Consider the following 21,911-nt stretch of genomic DNA (forward strand, 5'->3'; position numbering starts at 1 on the left):
GAAATGGCAACCCACTCCAGTATTCTTGCCAAGATAACCCCATGGAATGTATCACAAGTAGGGATGGACGAAAGGGACTTACCTGGTCCCGTAGCTTGCTTCGTGGTGGGGGGGAGGCTCTTCGGTTCTCCCCCCGAAGTTCAGGCGAGGGGGGGAGGTGCCCAGCCTCGCCCGGCCGAAATTCAGGCCGGGGGGGAGGCGCCCCATCTCTCGCCGCCGAAATTCAGGCCGGGGAGGAGCGCCCCATCTCCCCGGCCGCAAAAAAAAAAAGTAAAGTAAAACAACAACAACACACACCCGTGATAGGCTACATAACGATTTACGTAGCCTATCACGGCTAGATTTCCAAAGTCAGCCGTGATAGGCTATGTAAATCATCACGTAGCCTATCATGGGTGACTTTGAAAAAAAAAAAGCGCGTACACAAATGGCGTTATTTGCGTTGCCCTTATTTTTGCCGTAGTCTATGTAAATCTTTACGTAGACTAGACGTGCCAAAGTAAGGAACACAAATGGCGGCGCCCCATGGGCGCCGCCATTTCAGTACATGCTTTTTTTTTTTCAAAGTCACCCGTGATAGGCTACGTGACGATTTATGTAGCCTATCACGGCTGACTTTGGAAATCTAGCCGTGATAGGCTACGTAAATCGTTATGTAGCCTATCACGGGTGGTGTTTTTTTTTTTTTTTACTTTCCTTTTTTATTTTGCAATGGTGGCGGCGGCAGCCGGTCAGAAGACCGGCCGCCGCCGCCCCTGCCGAAACGCCGCCGAAACGCCACCAGGACCTGCCGCCGAGAGGGACATTTGCACGAGGTAAGTCCCATCCCGGGGGGGGGGGCGGGGGGCCGGCAGAGAATTTCACCACCAATTTCGGGAGGCCGAATGCATTGGCATTCTGCCTCCCAGAGATTCGTGGAGAAATTCTCCGCCATCCCTAATTGTGTGGCATGCATCTTCGATCTTCCCCATGAGGCGCTGTGCACCATGTGAAAGGATCTGGCCAGCACTGGGAAGTGTGGCCATTCCTCTCAGCACTGACTACTCACCACCCACATCCCTGCCATTATGTTTTTGTTTTTTTTACTTTTCTTGTAATGGCGGCGGCGGCAGCCAGTCGAAAGACCGGCTGCCGCCCCCGCCCCTGAGGAAGACCTGCCGAACCGCCGCCGGGACCCGCCGCCGGGAGCGACATTCGTAAAATGGGCGCCGCCAATTCGTAAAATGGGCGCCACCATTTCAGTACATGCTTTTTTTCCCCCAAAGTCACCTGTGATAGGCTACATGACGATTTACGTAGCCTATCATGGCTGACTTTGGAAATCTAGCTGTGATAGGCTACGTAAATCGTCACATAGCCTATCACAGGGTCTTTTTTTTTTTTACTTTTTGTTTCGCGGCCGGGGAGACAGGGCGCTTCTCCCCGGCCTGAATTTCGGCCGGGTGAGGCGGGAAGCCTCCCCCCCTTCGCCTGAACCTCGGGGGGAAAAGCGAAGCACCTCCCCCCCACCGCGAAGCCAAGCTGCAAAAAGGTAAGTGACTTTCGTACATCCCTAACTTATTAGGGGTGCACGAAAACCACTTACCTGGTCTCACCGCTTTTCACGGTGGGGGGGAGGCGCTTCGCTGCTCTCCCCCCGAAGTTCAGGCTGGGGGGGGAGGCTTCCCACCTCGCCTGGCCGAAATTCAGGCCAGGGAGGAGGTGCCTCGCCTCGCCCGGCCGCGAAATAAAAAGGTTTTTTTTAAAAAAAAAATGCCCCCGTGATAGGCTACGTGACGATTAACGTAGCCTATCACGGCTAGATCTGCAAAGTCAGCCGTGATAGGCTATGCAAATCATCACATAGCCTATCACGGGTGACTTAAAAAAAAAAAGCGTGTACGCAAATGGCGGCCCCCATAGGGAGCCGCCATTCACGTTCCTTATTTGGTCACTGTAGTCTACGTAAATCTTTACGTAGACTACGGCGACCAAATAAGGAACGGGAATGGCGGCTCCCTATGGGGGCCGCCATTATCCGTACGCGCTTTTTTTTTTTTTTAAAGTCACCCGTGATAGGCTATGTGACGATTTACGTAGCCTATCATGGCTGACTTTGCAAATCTAGCCGTGTTAGGCTACATTAATTGTCACGTAGCCTATAACGGGGGCGTTTTTTTTTTTTTTAGTTTTATTGGAATGGCGGCGGCGGCAGCCGGTCGAAAAATCGGCTGCCGCCCCCACCCCTGACAAAGACCCGACGAACCGCCGCCGGGACCCGCCGCCGGGAGGGACATTCGGGAAAGGTAAGTCCCGTCCCGGGGGCGTGCGGGGGGCGGGGGGGTGTGGAGAATTTCTCCCCGAAACTTGTTTGGGGGGCCGAACACGTTGGCGCTCGGCCCCCCGAAGTTTCGGGAAGAAATTCTCCGCCAACCCTATAACTTATACAGCCCAAGCCTAATAAATTGATTCAGAAATAATTACAATTGAGTTCAGTGTGGCTTGCTTAGTAACAAGTGTGCAGAAGGTTACAGCCTTAGAGTCAAAGCATCAAGCTGCAGAGGTCTATGGGTTGTTGTTGTTTGTTTTTACTGTAAGGAGATGAAATTTGGTTGTTTACTCTTAAGACATACACAGAGTCACTTATTTCAAGTGAAAGGGAGTATACATCCATGAATGTGGAATGGAGTTGCAGTAGGGCAGGGGTGGAAAACGTGTGACCCTCCAGATATTTCTGGACTGCAAATCCTATCAGCCCTAGCCAGCATAGCCAATGGTGAGGAATGATGGGATCCGTAGTCCAGAAACATCTGAAGGGTCACACATTCCCCATCCCTGTACTAGGGTGTATCATTGGTGTCATCGTGTATGCATGGTCGATCTACATTAATTAACATAGTTATCACAGCAGGGTACTCACAGTCATTAAGGTTAATGACTCACAATCATTAAAAAGATTTAGGATCCCCACTTAAGTAATGAATGGATATCAGCATTATGTTGCTGGTGTCTTTTCTACCACTCTTTGAGTCTGACAGAGTGATCAAAGGACAGCTGATCCACATTAAATTATCTTAGATATAAGCTAAAACACAGTCTCTTAATCCACGTGCATCCTGAGACTCTAAGCTTCTTTTTTTCTTCTTTTTTAAAAAAGTCAGGGTAACTTGAAGGGATATGAATTGGTCCCTCTCTCAAAATGCTTTTGATGTATATATATAACACCAGGGTGAGAGTATGTGTCTGGATGGAGATAGGATCATGCCGCCACCACCCGCCCTGCCTCACTAATTCCTATGGATGCTTACAGAATTTGCCTTTGCTGGATTTCACCTGGGATTTTTTTTTTCCTAACAAATTCTGTTCTGCAGACTAGGGGAGAGTGAAAAGAGTTACCTGCTCTGTGTGACCCACTAACACTGCTATTACACACACACACACACACACACACACACACCCCGCATCTTCCATTAAGTCCAGGTCCCCACTTGTGGCATAAAAAAAGAATGGATGAGAATTTGGTTCATTTTATGATAAGTACATACCAAACTCTCTGTGTGTGTGTGTGTGTATACACACACACACACACACAAACACACCATAAAAAGGGACAGAAAGAACTTGAGGGGGGGCGTTGTTTTTGTTTTTAATCTGATGTGGGAGAAAACAAAACTCATTTATCCATCCAGACCAAGGGCTTTGAATTTTTAGTTCTTAAAAGTCTGGGTTTGAATCCCTTTGTATTCAGCCATGTTCATGGTGCTGAATGAGGGTTTTTATTCAAACTTTTCCCCCAAGACTGGCACGTCATCTTTAACAATTACATGGCAGGCAAGTACAATATGGTCCTCTCCATTTTGAGAATTGGATTTTGAATTTGGCCAGTGAGGATGGGTGAAAAGTATGTTCATTTCAGGACAGAGCAGAACACCAGGTTTTAAAAATAGAAATGCATCTGAAGGAGAATTGATTACCTGCTGCAAGTGTGAGGGGGATTATAATTTCTATAGAACCCTTATTTTTCAGTAGTATTTGGGAAACACTCCTTGGCTGCTAGAGCTTTCGGGAGTTATTTATTTGATGAAATTATGTGCGCGTGCACGCACACACACACACACACACACATATATATGCTGATTTAGTTTCAAAGTGTGTGGCAAGTGAGTGTGTTACTGTTAATTACCTGAAAAGAGTTCAAAGATCTAAAGACCAACTTTCAGCACATCCCAAATGCTAGACTCTTCTTTTAAGATTCCCCTAAGAATTAAGACAATGAAAAATGAAGGCACTGAAACAAAACAAAAAAACAAAAACAAAAAATCAATGGCCCTCTGGAAAGTCTAGGTCTCCAATTTGCTCAGCATACTCTGGGCCAAAGGTCTCCCATAATAAGATTTCTTGCTATCTCTCATTGTATGAATTATTATTTTAAAGTGAAATTAGAGACAAAATGAAGAAAACAGTTCAATGTAAACTCTAACAGGGCAGTCCAAGTGGGAATTGAAGAAATTAGCTACATATAAAAACAAACAAAAATAGTATTTTTAAAAACAAGGAACGGTGGTGTGTGTGTGTGTGTGTGTGTGTTGGTGGAGTCACTAGAGTTTGAAAAAAGTGTTGGCAGGGAATTCAAGCCATTATTAATAAAAGTTAATCAAATAGTTAACGATGAAATAGTTCCCCACCCACCACAATCACAACACATGTAGGAAAAATCCCCATGTTTTATACACATTATTATACACATCATTTCAACAGAAAAGAAATTATACCCATAACCTCAGTGGAAGATTGTTGAAAACAAATGGCTAATGGATACAAGGACAACCCCTTCTAGTCAGATTCAGAAATTATGTTCAGAAAGAAAACAAAGTATTTCCCAAGCCATAGAAAGTAGCTTGATTTTAGTATGAGCCCATCTCTTGGGCCAATTTGGTCACCGTTGTGCCCCTGATGATGTCATCGGGTGTGTGCTAGGGTCTCATCCACCTACAACCAACTCACATACCTGTCTGAATCCTTCCATTCCGCCCACCCACCCACCTGACTTTCTGCTCTGGTGGTGTCAGTGAAATGGGGGAAAAAAGTCCTTCCCCCCTGAGTGCACCTGAAAGGCAGCTTGCTGGCTGGAGGAGTGCTTTGTACACACTCCAGAGGGGAGGCAAGGCCAGGTGTGCATGGATAGTGCTTCCTTGTAAATAGTTAAATAATATGTAGCCCCTAGTTTATTCCAATACCTGTGCCTTGCCTCTTTATTCTGGGTGTGTGCATGAAGGCCTCCTCCCTTCCCTCTCTGATGCCAGGGACACTATTGTCACTGGGTGTTGAGCATCAAGAGCACTGGGAAATGTCATTTTCCCAAGGCTACTGATATATTAGGAACTCAACAGTGTCCAATTTCCCTCCACCAGAAGTCCCCAGTGAGCCTGAGGTGAGAAAACACAAAACAGCCTGCCAGGCATCAGGCAGGGGAGAGAAGAGACTTCTCTCCCTTCCTCAGTTAAGCAGTTTTCAGGGCACCCAGGTTGGTAAGCTGGGGCACAGATGGGCATATGGGTGTGAGAGAGCCACAGAAAGTTTTAAGAGACCAGGTTCGACTGGTATACTGCCACTACTAAGCCTCATTCCACTGCAAGAAACAATTGGAGACTGTCCCCTCCCTCTGGAGAAAACCAGTGAAATCATCATCCCAAGTTCTCTGCTCACAAATAGGGTGGATAATTTTGAAAGGCTATTTGCACACTGCTCTAGTCGTAACCATCATTTGCCCAATTCCAACATAGATGTAAACTATGATGTACCATGAACCAGGAAAGGGTGGGGGAGAGGGGGAAGAGAAAATCAGACAATTCAAGGGGAGAAGGGTGGGTGAGGAGGTTTGAAGTGGTGTCCTGCCAGATGTCTGAATTGTTGAGTTATTTACACCTGGCGATTGAAGTGCAAAGAAAGGAGGAATCATGTAAGTGGTCTGCTTGCATAAACACTGTAATGCCAGACCCATGAACTCATGAGATTTAAGCTCCTACTTGCATGTGTTGTTGCTGTTGTTGTTGTTGATGATGATGATGATGCTTTTCCTTTTCTCCAAAGAGGATCTGCAATTTTATGTGAGTCCGTGGCTGTGCTACACTGCTTACATGAATAGAACAAAGTCATAAGCAGATTTGTGTGTGTCATTCTGTTTGCTTTTTTCAAATTATTGTATTGTGTTGTGTTTTTGTGCGAAATAAAATGCAGCAAGTGATTAAAATGAAGGCCCTTTATTTTCACCATCTTAGTCTACGTAAATATTTACATAGACTAAGACAGCGAAAATAAGGGGGAACGCAAATAGCGTCCCCCTTAGTTTCGCTGTCTTGGTCTACATAAATATTTACGTAGACTAAGACAACCAAAGATAGGGAACGCAAATGGTGTTGGCCGTAGCCGCCGCCATTTGCATACACATTTTTTTTAACCCAGAAGTGATAGGCTATGTAAGTCTTTACATAGCCTATCACAAATAGGGTTGTACAAAAATCACTTACCTTTTGGGGATTATGCTGATGGTGGGGGGGGAGGCGTTCCGTCCCTCCCCCGGAATCCTTGCGGGGGGGAGGCGCTCCGTTCCTCCTCCCCCGGAATCCTGGCCGGCTGGCTGTGCTCCGCAGTGATTCTGCGGAGCCGCCGGCCGGCTCTGCCAGCAGCCGGACATCCAGCCGCTGGCTAGCAGGGACGCAAATGGCTGCAGTCAGCCGGGATAGGCTACGTAAATGTTTACGTAGCCTATCACAGCTGATTTAAAAAAAAACATGCGTGTACACAAATGGCGGCGCCCATGGGCGCCGCCATTTGCGTTCCTTATTTTGGCATGTCTTAGTCTACATAAACATTTATGTAGACTAAGACAGCGAAAATAAGGGGAACACAAATAACGTAGCGCCCGCTACGCTATTTGCGTTCCCCTTATTTTCGCCGTCATAGCCGCCACCATTTGCGTACGCGGGGCTTTTTTTGTTTTTGGTTTACCCAGAGCCCTCCGTTGCCGGAAATCTGGCTGCGGACGGCTCTGGCCTGGCTGGTCCTGGCCGGCTGCTCCGCAGAGCTGCCACGGAGCACAGCCGGCTGCGGAGGATTCTGGGGGGGAGGGATGGAACGCCTCCCCCCACACCATCAGCATAATCTGCGAAAGGTAAGTGATTTTCATACATCCCTAACTAGGGGTGTACGGATTACTTACTCCATTCCTCTGGGGCCATCCACTGGGGAGCGGGGAGGCAATCCGTCCCTCCACCCCGGAATCCTCTCTGGCCAGCTCCGCTTTGTGGGGAGCCCGCAGAGCTGCAGGCCAGGGCTGTCCACAGCTGGACTTCCATCCGCTGCTGGGCTGTGGCCACAAATGGCAGTAGCCATGATAGGCTACATATATATTTATGTAGCCTATCACGGCAAAAGGCAGGAATGCAAATGGCGGCCATGATAGGCTACGTAAATATATACATAGCCTATCACGGCTACTGCAGGGACTCAAATGGCAGCTGCTACACCATTTGCGTCCCTGTGTTAGCCGTGATAGGCTACATAAATATATACATAGCCTATCATGACTACTGCAAGGACGCAAATGGCAGCTGCTATGCCATTTGCGTCCTTGCATTAGCTGTGATAGGCCATGTATATATTTACATAGCCTATCACGGCAAAAGGCAGGGACGCAAATGGCATCCCTGCATTAGCTGTGATAGGCTATGTAAATACTTACGTAGCCTATCATGGCTAAAGTAGAGAGGAGGAAATGGCAGCCACAGACAGGGGCAGCCATTCGCAGGGCAGAGGATGGCCGACAAAGGTAGGCTCCATCCCGGAGGGATTCCGCGGGGTGGCAGGCGGGATTGCTCTGTTCTGCCATGGACTCGGGGGGGGGGGCAGATTCAAAAGAAGGCCAGATTCAGAACTCCTCACTGGAGTCTGTGTGGCAGAATTCTCTAACATCCCTAATCCCTACTAAACATGCATAGGATTGCACCTTCAGTCATTCATTTAGGGCAGGTGTCAAACCTCTTCCAGCCTGAAGACTGAATTCAATTTCATTGAAACTATCAGGGACCACATTCCATTGATGGGTGGAGTCAAAGGTAAAAAAAGGGTGAGGTCAAAATATGAGCATATTTTAGCTTAATGCTCTTCCTGCCACAGTAATTAAGTCTTAGGAGGGGCAGATCCACCTTTTAGAATTGGGGGAAAATGTGCAAAATCCAGAAAGCACCAAATTAGGGGAAAGGGGCATGCTGTGGCATATGCCCTGGCTCAGAGAGTCTCTCAAACTATATTGCTAGTATGTTGGCAACCACGGATCACCTGCCTACTGTGTATACAGTCAGAGTTCTCTAACAACCAGATACTATCTAGAGCCAGTTCAGTACTTCACTCTGATATGGGTAATGCAGAATTCTTGTTCTTAAGAAACACTTCCTCAGACATTTTTTTGTCTTTTATTACAAATTATTAGCATAACAGTACTAAATGCAAGAACGTCTGCATGCATAAATTCAAACACGCAAAACATCTAACATCATTCTTAAACAAGGCTTCTAAGAGGAGGCAAGTACATTTGCTAGTTAATCAGTATCAGGCTTACCAGGTTGATTCTACAGGCAACACATTGGAGAAAGCTGAGCCTAAAGGATAGCTTACATTGTTGCATGTTCTGAATCTCAGTTATATACTTTTTGGATGCTATAAAATATGTCAAAACTATTTTTACTGCAGTTTATATTTCTTATCCAAGAATTCCAAAGATAATCTTTCTACTCTAAATCTTCATATGCCTAAGTAAGAGAGACTTGGTGGGATGACTCTCATGACTGGAATACAGCAATTGAAGGATATCACTTCTTCAAAAAGAACAGGAGGAACAGAAAGGGAGGTGGGGTTGCACTATATGTTAAAAATACATATCTCTGCACAGAAATACAGGAGGATGAGCTTGGTGGCCCCATTGAGAGCATCTGGGTTAAAATAAATGGAGCAAAGAATAAAAAGAACCTGGTGGTCAGAGTCTACTAGCAGCCACCTAATCAAGAAGAAGACGAGGATGAAACTTTTGAAAAGCAAATAGCCAATGTTTCAAGGAAGCATGATGTAGTAGTAATGGGGGACTTCAATTTCCCCAATATTTGTTGGGAGACAACTTCTGCAAAACATGGCACCTCCAGGAAATTCCTGACTTGTGTGGCAGATAACTTCCTCCTACAGAAGGTAGTGGAAGGAACTAGAGGATTGGCTATCCTTGACTTGATCCTAACCAACAGAGATGACTTAGTGGAGAAAGTAGCAGTTACAGGAACTCTAGGGGAAAGCGACCATGTTATACTTGAGTTCTTGGTTCTAAAGGAAGCAAAAGCTGAGTGTAGCCAAATGCGTACCCTAGATTTTAGGAAAGCTGATTTTAATAAACTCAGAACAATCATCAGTAAGGTCCCATGGCAAGCGACTCTAACGAGAAAAGGAGTCTAAGATAGGTGGAAGTTTTTTAAAAAAGGAAATTCTCAAGGCACAATTACAAACAATTCCAACAAGAAGAAAAGGTGGAAGACAACAGAAGCCAATGTGGCTTCACAAAAAGCTTAGAGATGATCTGAAAACAACCCCCCCCCCCGACACATATAGGAAGTGGAGAGAAGGCCAAGCAACAAAGGAAGAGTACAGGCAGGTAGCACAGAATTGCAGGGATGGCATCAGGAAGGCTAAAGCTGAGAATGAGCTGAGGTTAGTGAGGGATCCTAAAAGCAACAAAAAAGCTTTGTTCAGCTACGTGCATAGTAAAAGACAGAGGAAAGAAATGGTGGTTCAGCTATTAAATAAGGATGGCAAAAGGATAACAGATGACAAAGAAAAGGCAGAAGTGCTCAATTCCTACATTGGCTCAGTCTTCTCCCAAAAGAGGGTCTATGACCCCTCTGGCAAAGGCAAAGCACAGGCTGAAGGGGCGGGATGGCAGCTTGAGATCAATAGGCATATGGTCAAGGAACACCTAATTACTTTGAATGAATTCAAATTTCCAGGGCCAGATTAACTGCACCCTACAGTGATAAAGGAACTGGCAGAAGAACTCTCAGAGCCACTGTCTATTATCTTTGAGAAATCATGGAGGACAGGTGAAGTGCCAGATGACTGGAGGAGGGCTAATGTTGTCTTTATCTTCAAAAAGGGTAAAAAGGAGGAACCTGGGAACTACAGACCAGTCAGTCTGACATCAATACCTGGGAAAATTCTGGAGCAGATTATGACTAAATCCATCTGTAAACACCTTGAAAACAATGCAGTGAATTAGGGATGTCAGAGAATTCCATGATGGATCTCGATGAGGCCGAATGCACTGGCATTCGGCCCCCAGAAATCCGTTGCAGAACGAAGCCCCCGCCCCCCCAACCCACAAAAGGTGTGCGAGACGAAGTCCCCGCCACCCCCAACCCACAAAAGGCGTGCAGAATGGAGCACTTACCTGCTCCCGTCCGCGCTGCTTTGCGAATGGCAGCTGTTCTGTGGCCGCCATTCACTTCCTCTACATAGTCGTGATAGGCTACGTAAATACTTACGTAGCCTATCATGGCTAACGCAGGGACACCATTTGCGTCCCTGCGGAGGCTGTGATAAGCTACATAAGTATTTACATAGCCTATCGCAGCGGGGGGGGGGAACCCAGCGTATGCAAATGGCGGTGGCTACCGCCATTTGCGTACACTGGTTTTTTTCCCCCCTGCCGTGATAGGCTATGTAAATATTTACGTAACCTATCACAGCTGAATACAGGGACGCAAATGGCAGCGACTACAACAGCCGCCATTTGCGTACCTGCAGGGCTGCCCAGAAGCTGGATGTCCGGCTGCGGGCGGCTGGAGCCAGCCGGCATCTCCGCAGCTTGGCTGCAGAGCAGAGCCAGCCAGGCAGGATTCCAGGGGGGAGGTCCAGATTGCCTCCCCCCTGTCGAGGATTCTGGGGGGAGGGACGGAGCGCCTCCCTCCCCCAGCGGAAACAGAACAGAACGGAAGGTAGGTGTTCCGTCCATCCCTAGCACTGATTACTCAAAGCCAACATGGGTTTGTCAAGAACAAATCCTGCCAAACGAATTTGATCTCATTTTTTGATCAAATAACATCCCTTGTGGACTGTGGGTAGGGATGTACAAATCCCTTACCTAGCTCCATGCAGGGGCATCCCCAGTTTGGGGGAGGTGCTCCATCCCTCCCCCTGGAATCCACCCTGGCTGTCTGTACTCCATGGCGGCTCCGTGGAGCCGCCGGCCAGGGCCATCTGCAGCTGGAGTTCTGACCATGGCCAGGCTACTGTGGCCACAAATGGCAGCCATCATAGCGACCACCATTTGTGTCCTTGCAAGCAGCCATGATAGGCTTTGTAAGTATTTACGTAGCCTATCATGGCAAAGAGCAGGGACACAAATGGCGGCCACTATGCCATTTGCACCACTGCTCTTTGCCGTAATAGGCTACATAAGTATTTACGTAGCCTATCACAATAAAGGCAGCCACACAAATGGCATAGTGGCCACCATTTGCATGGCTGCCTTTACCGTGATAGGCTACGTAAATACTTACGTAGCCTATAATGGCTGCAAGGCCACAAATGGTGGCCACAGCAGGCTGGCTACTATGATCGGCTGGAAGACTAGCTGGAGCCGCCGCCACTGCCACATCCGCACCAGGTAACTTCCATCGTGGGTAGGGATGTACGAAAGTCACTTACCTTTTTGAAGAGTGACATTCGTGGTGAGGGGGAGGTGCTCTGTCCCTCCCCCTGAAATTCTGGCCGGGGGGGAGGAGCTCCGTCCCTCCCCTCCCGAATCCTGGCTGGCCAGCTCCGCTCCGCAGGGATTCTGCGGAGCCGCCAGCCGGCTCCGCCAGCAGCCGGACATCCGGCCGCTGGCTAGCAGGGACGCAAATGGCGTAAATGTTTACGAAGCCTATCACGGCTGATTTAAAAGAAAAAAAAACACGTTCGTGCGCAAATGGTGGCGCCCATGGGCACCGCCATTTGCGTTCCTTATTTTGGAATGTCTTAGTCTACGTAAACACTTACATAGAACACGTTGGCGCTCGGCCCCCCGAAGTTTCGGGGAGAAATTCTCCGCCATCCCTACATAAACCTAAATTTAACACTGACTTCTCCTTATCTGGATTCCTTTCTAAACAGTAAAAGGATCTAATGATCTTTAATGAGCTTCCGTCGTGCATTAAAAACATGGTTGTTCAGGCAGGCATTTGGGGTGGGTTAGGGTATTTTTAAAAAAATGTTTATGGTAAAATTTTATTGTTTTAAATTGTTTTATGGTGGGTTGTACATCGCCCAGAGTGGCTGGGTGACCAGTCAGATGGGCGATTAATAAATTTAATAAATAAATAAATAAATAAATAAATTTCTAATTGCCTGGTACAGTTGTCTTTCATCGGGCAAACCTCAGAGCTAGGACATTTTTATTAGTCTTGGGAGAGAAGCCCACACTGGGTGATATCAGGCACTGGAATCCCATTTTTAATTCCAGAATTTTCTTGGAGACATTTGATTTTAGAATTTCCTAATTGTGCAGCAGGGGTAAGATCATGCAAATATGAAAGATTTGCTTGATCTGCCACAATGCCCATGTGGAGAAACCTGTAGGGACAGATTTGGTCCCCAGGTAGTATGGAGTTTTCCTGCAAGTCCGAGGTTTAGGATTGGGAACTCAGGCTGGTTTCCCAATCTTTGTGGGGCAGCTGGCACACCCAGCTGATCTTATTCTGTGGGCCATTTATTTTAGTCCTTGTGTTTCAGAAAATCCAAGCAAAATGTTCCTCTGCTTTTCCATATAGGAAAAGACGCACAATGGACACAGAACTAGGGACCAGAGTAAAGTGAGGGCTTCACTTTAGGTCCCAGATACCTTGCCTCACTGTGTGCAGAGGGATTGTTTACATCGATGCAGGCAACCATTTTACCACATATGCCACCACATGTCCGCACCTGATTATCTTTGTCCCTTGGCAAGATGAAATAGAGCAGCACTGTTCCAGGGGGCATTCCTTCATTGACCAGTCACGGTGCTCTTGGTATTCTGCTCTGTGTTTTTTAAATAGCGTAATTTTAATCTGGTGTTTTAATCTTTTTATCCTTTTACTGTTTTATCTCTTGTGTTCACTGCTCCAAAATCTGTTACAGATGTGGAGTGATATACAAATGCTGTAAATAAAATAAAATAAATACATTTTATTTTTATAATAAAATAAATAATAAATGGCTAAGCTTCACCAGGATGAGACAGCTGACCACCTCATCCCAGCATGGAGGTTCAATTCAGGGCTAAGTGACCTTCCCCTCTGTGAAAATTCAGGGACTGGGGAGGAAGGAATGTCAGTGCACTTTTGAGGTGGGGGAAAGTATTTTCAATGAGATGGTCTGATGTTTTATTTTATATACTTTGATTTTAGAAGAAAACTAAGCCACCTCTCCAAGCCTAACCATCTCTCCCCCTGCCTCAAGAATGCCTCTGGGAATAATGGCATGTCGCCACAGCATTGTTTCCATTCTAGCCAGCTTAGCTTTTTTTTAAAGAGAAAAGAGGGCAATGGAGAAAAGATCAATAGGAAGAAGATGAACATCATGGTTAAAGAATCCGAGGGAATGGTTCAGCTATACTTCTTATTTATTTATTTATTTATTTATTTCATTTCTATACCGCCCAATAGCCAAAGCTCTCTGGGCGGTTCACAAAAACTAAAACCAAACAACACACAATAAAACAATTTAAAATATATAGAACATTAAAACCACAATATAACAATACAACCACAATAAAACCTAGCAGCAGTACAGGAGTTTAAAATACAGATTTAAAACAGCAAAGCTAAAAATTTAGAAAGCTAAAATGCCTGGGAAAATAAAAAGGTCTTCACCTGACGCCGAAAGGAGTACAATGTAGGCGCCAGGCGAACCTCACTAGGGAGCTCATTCCAGAGCCGGGGTGCCAAAACAGAAAAAGCCCTCCTCCTAGTAGCCACCCGCCTCACTTCCTTTGGCAGGGGCTCACGGAGAAGGGCCGCTGATGATGATCTTAAGGTCCGGGCAGGCACATACGGGAGGAGGCGATCCTTCAGGTAACCTGGCCCCAAGCCGTTAAGGGCTTTGAATGTTAACACCAGCACTTTGAATCGGGCCCGGAAATGGACTGGCAGCCAGTGCAGCTGGAAAAGTACTGGCGTAATATGAGCTCGCAGGCCAGTCCCTGTTAACAATCTTGCTGCCTATTTTGGACCAGCTGAAGTTTCCGGGCCGTTTTCAAAGGCAGCCCCACGTATAACGCATTGCAGTAATCCAGACGAGAAGTTATCAGAGCATGGATAACTGTAGCTAGGCTATCTCTGTCCAGATAAGGGCGTAGTTGGTATACCAGCCTAAGCTGATGAAAAGTGCTCCGTGCCACTGAGTTCACCTGTGCCTCAAGTGACAGTTCTGGATCCAAGAGCACCCCCAAACTACGAACCTGATCCTTTAGGGGGAGTGCAACCCCCTCCAGAACAGGTTGAATATCACCTAGCCGGGCAGACGAACCACCCACTAACAGTACCTCCATCTTGTCTGGATTGAGTTTCAGTTTGTTAGCCCTCATCCAGTCCATTACCGTGCCCAGGCACTGGTTCAGAACAGCCACTGCCTCACCTGGTTTTGATGAGAAAGAGAGGTAGAGCTGGGTGTCATCCGCATATTGATGGCACCTCAGCCCACACCTCCGGATAACCTCCCCCAGCGGTTTCATGTAGATGTTAAGCAGCATGGGGGATAGAATAGAGCCCTGTGGAACCCCATGGCACAATTGCCATGGCACAGAGCAATAATCCCCCAGCACCACCTTCTGGAATCGGCAATCCAAGTAGGAGCGGAACCACTGTAGTGCAGTGCCTCCAACTCCCAGCCCAGACAACCTATCCAGAAGGATACCATGGTCGATGGTATCGAAAGCCGCTGAGAGGTCCAGGAGAATCAACAGGGTCGCACTTCCCCTGTCCCTGTCCCGGCAGAGGTCATCCCACAGGGCGACCAAGGCAGTTTCCGTTCCAAAACCAGGCCTGAAGCCCGATTGAAATGGATCTAGATAATCCGTTTCATTCAAGAGTGCCTGGAGCTGTCCTACAACCACCCGCTCAAGCACCTTGCCCAGGAAGGGGATGTTGGCCACTGGCCTATAATTGTTAACATCCTCTGGGTCCAGGTTAGGCTTTTTCAGGAGTGGTCTAATTACTGCCTGTTTTAAAGCAGCAGGCACCACTCCCTCTCTCAAGGAGGAATTTACAACCTCCTGGACCCAGCCGGACAACCCCTCCTGTTTGATTTAATAAGCCATGAAGGGCAAGGGTCAAGCACACAAGTGGTCGATCGGACTTGGCCAAGCACCTTGTCCACATCCTCAGGCCTCAGTAACTGAAACTCATCCAATAAAACTGGACCAGACGGTGCTCTGAACGCCTCTACCAATGGAACTGCATTAATGGTGGTGTCCAATTCATGACGAATCTGAGCGACTTTATCCTCAAAGTGCCGCGCAAACTCGTCACAGCGTGCTACCGAGGGTTCCACTGTCTCTCTCCCTGGCCCAGAATGTAACAGGCCGCGAACCACTCGGAAAAGCTCCGCCAGACGACACTGAGAAGATGCAATGCTGGTGGAAAAGAACTGCCTCTTTGCCACCCTCACCGCCACAGAGTAGGCTCGATAGTGGGCTCTTACCTGTGTTCGATCAGACTCAGTACAAGTTTTCCTCCACCTGCGTTCTAGCCGTCTCCCCTCTTGCTTCATTGCCCTCAGCTCAGGTGTATACCAAGGAGCTGGCCGGGCTCTGCTCAGAGGGAGAGGTTGTACTTCTATACAACTATTCAGAGCAGTGGTATCAAAAACAAAAATATGGTACCTGTAATGATAGCTAACCTCCCATAGGAGATGGCACCTTAAGGAGAATAAAAAACCCTGGACCACCTTGTTGAAAGAAGTACCCCTCAACTGAACATTCATGCCCATAAACGTAGTGGAGTGTTTTCATCCCCCACCCTACCCCCAATGTGTCAAAGCAATTCCCTTCTTTGTTCAGCCAGACTGGGTGACCCTGGAACAGTCATTCTGTCTTAATGCAACACATCTCACCAGGGGTTTGGGTGGGTAAAATGCGGAAGGAGGATTACATACCCCACCCTGAACTCCTTGGAGGAAGGGGAATAAAAAACGTAATTAATCAGTTCATTATGTTGAGTTGCCAGTGGGAAAGGATAACTCCAGCCCCAGTGATCTTTAATTTTATGAGACTGTGTCTGCAGCTGTTGCAAATTTTGTGTGATTACTTTATATTTAGTCCAGTATTGCTTACAAATTTCTTAAACATGTAGTTGTGTGTGAAATAAAGCACCTCTTCAATCAGCAAAGCTTTATTTTGCATTGCATTGACTGGCAAATACATTTCATCCTCCTCTTTAACAAAAACGTTGGGGGCTCTACTATCCACCTTGCATATGAAGCCCCAATAGCGGTCAGCCAGTCTGGTGTAGTGGTAAGAGCAGTGGTAGGTGACCTGTCACCCTTGGCCCTCTGTATATGCTAAGTTTAGACCTCTGGCAAGAGTGATGTGCCTTTTCCCTGACACCCTGCTGGGCAGGAAGGAAGAGGTAGAGAGAGAGAAAAAGAGGGTGGCAGAAAGAGAGAGAAAAGGGATGACCCTCCTACTTTTGGTGCTGGCTATAGAAGTCCTAGGCAATTCTATAGGCAAAGCTATATGCACAACACTTCTCTTGTACACAACAATGGTAACTGATTGCCTGATTAATTTCCTTCCATCAGGTAACTCCTTGCTTTTGAACTCATCCATGCAGCCTGACCTGACAGTGAGTAGAACCTACAGTGGACCCATTTGCCTTCAAGACCCCATCGACAAGGAGCTTATGACAGAATCGTCCCTCTTCAATCCTTTGTCTGACATTAAGGTCAAAGTTCAGAGTTCATTTATGGTTTCGTTGGGTGTGACAGAGAGATCCGAGTACCATGGAAAAACCCATTCTGGGACCTTTCCACACGACAGTAACAGAACCTTCAATGCCATCCATGCAAAGAACAAAGCTGCCTACATCCAGAATCTTTCATCGCTCTCCAAACAAAGTGAGATGAGGGCCACTGGTGTATTTGGTCATCTTGGAGGACGTTTGGGAATCCCCAATACAGGTGGGTTGCTGCCAAGTTATGCATGGTGTGGAGAATGTGGCTAGGGAGTCATTTTTCTCCCTCTCTCATAATACTTGAACCCAGGATCATCCTGTGAAGGTGATTTGTAGGAGATTCAGGACAGATCAAAGGAAATACTTCTTCATACTGCACATATTTAAACTATGGAATTCACTACCACAAGTTGTAGTGTCAGCCACCAATTTGGATGACTTTAAAGTGGGGGGGGGGTAGAGAAATTCCTGGAGAAGAAGGCTATCAATGGCTACAAGTTCTGATAGCTATGTGCTAACTCCAGTATCAGAGACAGTATGCCTATGTACACCAGTTGCTTGTGAATATGGGTGGGATGGTGCTGTTGCTCTCACGTCCTGCTTGTGGGTTTCCTATGTGCAGCTGCTTCATCACTGTGTGAACAGAATGCTGGACTAGATAGACCCTTGGTCTGATCCAGCATGGCTCTTCTTATGTTCTTAGGTAGTGTGATAAATTACAGGATCTTCTTCCCTTTTTCACATCCCATTGTTTTTACTGTAATGTGATTTTGAAACCAAGATTCTGTGATCCAGGGCCTAAAAATGATGTGGAGCATAAATACAAACATTTTGTTGGTACAAACAAGTTGGTAAGGAGACATTTTTCTCCCTCTCTCATAATACTAAAACCCAGGGACATTCCATGAAGCTGATTGGTAGGAGATTCAGGACAGATAAAAGGAAGGATTTGTTCACACGGCACATAGTTAAACTATTCACTACCACAAGAGGTAGCAATGGCCACCAATTTGGATCACTTTAAAAAGGGGATTAGACAAATTCCTGATGCCACCTCCAGTATCAGAGGCAGTATGCCTATGTACACCAGTTGCTGAGGGACATGGGCAAGAGGTGCTGTGCATTCATGTCCTGCTTGTGGGTTTCCCATGGGCAGCTGCTTGGCCACTGTGTGAATAGAATGCCAGACTAGATGGACCCTTGGTCTGATCCAGCAGGGCTCTTCTTCTGTTCTCCTGTTCTTAAGTCTGAAAATGTTTTGAAATGCATGAGTAAGAGATCTGTATGAACCATTCTGCTTTCACTTAAAAATGTGCTACGAGAGCAAGTTGTTATATTGGTTCTCTCACCGGGGACTGTGACACAAATGAACTCTTGCTTGTACAAAGCTGACAACATGGTAAAGCTGCTCCAAGGACTAACAGCATGCACTGTACATAGTAAACAGGCCTAATGTCTGAGCAGTTGAACCTAGCATAATTCTCTCAACAACCCAGTGATTTGGGTCAGACCTGTTGCCATTCTCTAGCTGGGCAATTGAGATTGTGATAGAGCCATTTCCCCTATGCCATTAGTATAGGCCCACGGGATCAGAGTAGGGGTCCATTTGACCAGGGCCCCACTGCCTCATCCCAGCTCAGGCCACTTCTGTTAAAGTGCCAGAGGTCCTTTTGCAAAAGCACAAGGGGAGGAAGAGGGGTAGTGTGCTGAAGGGAGTCTGATGAAGGGCTGCTGCATGACCTTCCTTGGGATTAGGGAAGAAAAGAAACTTGGGAGGGGTGGTGGATATTTCTTTGCCTCGCAAAAGGAGACTTATGTTCCTCCAGTTGTGACCTCTTCCCAAACCTAGACTGCCTAATGCAGGATTTCAAGTAGCTATGAAGGGCATTTGCAACTGTAGGGCAGGCATGCTGAATGTCAGTCCAACCTGGGGTCCCAATCCAGCCTTCCGGGGTTCCCCAGATGACCCCACCCTGTTTCCTCTGACAGCCAATCATTTGGTGGCTTCCTGGCTTTTCCCCAATTTATCTCCCCACCCCGCCCCGTCCCTTCTAAAAGGTCAAAATGCCTCTCCTAAGGCTTATTTACTGGCAGGAAGAGCCTTAAACTGAAAATATGCTGGTATTTAGCTCCTCCGCTTTGCTTTTGACCCCATCCCCTTTTGCTTTCAGCCCCCCCCTTCAACATTGGAATGTGACACCCCCAAGAGCTTCTTCAAACTTGAATTTGGCCCTGAAAGAGGTTTGACATGCCTCCTGTAGGGTTTCACTAAGTTTTATATTTTCTGTAGGAGGCCAAGAAGACCCTCCCCCTTGGAAGTTCCCGGATGAAGATTTCACGGACTGGGCTGCCATGACACACTTACTTATGGAGGGAGGGGGTGGGGAAGTCTATACTTGACTGAGAAAGCATGATGGACAAGGGAGGAGAGAGAGAGAGACAGACACACACACACACACACACACCCCTGAAAGACAATGCCAAGAACAATATGCCAATAATGTCATCTTTAGCAATGATATAATCCTACTGACTCTTGGAGACCCAAGTCTGGTTTGAAAATGTAAGTAAAGCCCTTTTCAGGCATTCCACTGCACATGACTTGTGTGAGGGGTGTCAGCGGGACTGTGGTGGCTGGCCGTACCTCCTTTGTCCCATCCTTGCTGAGACCCACACATTGGAAGGTCAACTTTCTGCAGTGGAGAGCCTGCCGTACCTGCAGAGGCTCCCCATGTGTGAAATGAGGGTTCTATGTCATGTGCGGGAGTCTCCATGCATAGAACAAGCCCTCCGCTTAGAGTCCTCCCTTTCCAAGGCGTGGAAGGTGTCAGGGGCAGGTGATAAGAAAGCAAGAATATGAGCAGGTCCAGCGAGTGCCATCATTCATGCTGTCCCCGCTCATGCAATTCTAATTGCACGAGGGAGAATGCCCAACAGGGCTACAGTTGTCAATGTTTCTGGATGCATTTTTATATGCAAAATGTTTTAAATCTCAAAATAGGCTGTTCTCTTGTCACATAAAATAAAAAGGCTGTCAGGGTAGCAGGTGTTTCTTCTTTTCTTTCTTAATCAAAGCTAACTGTTAGAGTGGCATGTCAAAAATGAAAGCCTGGCCCTTGAGCATCCAACAATTAGATGAAATTGTTTTTTGCTCTATGAAATGACACTGTTTCCCCCCCATTGATAGCACAGGTTTTCTGTAGCATTCCATCAACGTACTTGACTCATGCACTTTCTTGGGAGTTAAAAAAAGTGCAATTTTTTTTTACTTCATTGTGCCAGTGGTAATTCAGGGGCTGGGAACTCACAATAGATATAGTGTATAATAGTTATGAATATATATCTGTAAGTTACAGGCACCTTGACCTTTACACTGCCCACTGCCTTCCCCTTTACATTACAGGATTCTGACCATTGTTCATCCTGCAATTGTAGTTCAGTCCAGCTTATTGTATATAGCAGTAGTACCTTGCAATATAAAACCATTCTGCAAAACAGGACAATATGTAATTCAAATGAGGTCATAACCTCTACAATTCAGCATTTCATTCTTAAATTGGGATCTAACCCTAGGAGCACAAGTCACAAATTAGACAATTTAGTGGTTGAGAAATTTCCCTGTATTGTATAAGGAAAAAAAAAAAAGAGTTTGTTCTATATGGATGATCTCATCATGTTTATGAGGAATAATACCAAAATGCCTTCCTAGGAGCTCTATATAAGGAACACCCCCCCACCCACCCCATGATGAGTGATCCAGCATTGCCAGACGCCACAGAGTTTCACTTCAAAAGTATTTGCGTCTGTGTGTGTGATCTTGGCCAAAACTATTTTCAGAGGGGGGGGGGAGTGTGATAGTGGCAAATAAATCAATTGTCTGAAACTGGAGTGAACAGAAAATTATTTTGAAGATCCAAGAGAAGGTTTCCTGAAAAGGCAATTGTTTGAACATTAAGTAAAAAAGAGACATTATAGAGATTTGACTCACTGTAGAAAATGCTTGATTTTCTTTGTCCAACACCCCCCCCTTTTTTTTTAGTGTTTTAATTGTCTGTTAACAAAAAAGACCTTCCAAAATGTTTTCAATTTGGGGAAAGTTCTGAGCTAACCAATCATGTTGAAGTAATTCATAACTATGTCTTACAACAATAGTCAACTGCTGGTGTGTCCTGAACTTGTAAGCAGGAGGAGGACAGTGCCATGCACAGCAGAAAAATGGTGAAAAAGCAAAGCTGAAAGGTTTAAGTAGATCGACCATATAAACAATATGTTTGGAAAATTGCAGAATCAAGTTGTTGGTTCTTACCTGTAAAGCTCTAAATAGTTTGGGGCAAGGTATCTGAAAGACCATCTCCTTCCACATGAACCTGCTCATAGTTTCCTGTCTTCTTCAGAGGCCCTGTTTTATGTCCCATCGGCAACAGGGCCTCCAAAGAAGAATGCTTGATTCAGGGTCAGCATACCTTCTCCCCATTTCCATTGGGATGATGGGGAAATGGGAAAGCTGTGGATCCTGCAGATCGAAGTCTTCCCTCAGCACACTCACAGAGTGTGTCCTGCTATGACTGGGCAAAGCTCAGTCTTGGGCCATCTGTGGGACATATCCATACAGCAAGGTCAAAGGCTGGCTGAAATCAGGAGCACAGCGTTACTAGTCAAGAAGGGAGCAGTCCAAAACAGGGTCTGGGGCAGAGCCAAAGTCAAGCATGAACGAACAGTCCAAATCAAGCACAACCCAAGGAAGAAAGTCTTATCAGGAGTCTAGGGGTGAGCAGCACAAGCGATCAGTCCAAAGAATAACAGTTAGGAAAAATAGATTGCAAGGGACTAGGAGCTGAAATAAAGGTGTTGATCCAGCAACCAGCAATATGCTTCCTATATTGTCCACTTTGTGCTAAAGTGTGAAAGCATCCACACAAACCTTCTCTG

At 46.4% G+C, this 21,911-nt stretch overlaps 1 protein-coding gene across 1 annotated transcript in view; it reads left to right on the forward strand.

Moving 5' to 3' along the window:
* Window positions 1-21,911, forward strand: part of UNC5D (unc-5 netrin receptor D) — a 721,393-nt gene that overhangs the window by 583,467 nt on the left and 116,015 nt on the right. The window contains exon 11 of the mRNA XM_084807245.1: window positions 16,831-17,208. Within this exon, the coding sequence (XP_084663371.1) occupies window positions 16,831-17,208 (378 nt within the window). The remainder of the gene's footprint in view (window positions 1-16,830; window positions 17,209-21,911) is intronic.

The sequence above is a fragment of the Heloderma suspectum genome, chromosome 6, assembly GCF_057233095.1.
Source record: "Heloderma suspectum isolate Gila_16-S chromosome 6, 16-S_ref, whole genome shotgun sequence".
NCBI lineage: Eukaryota > Metazoa > Chordata > Lepidosauria > Squamata > Helodermatidae > Heloderma > Heloderma suspectum.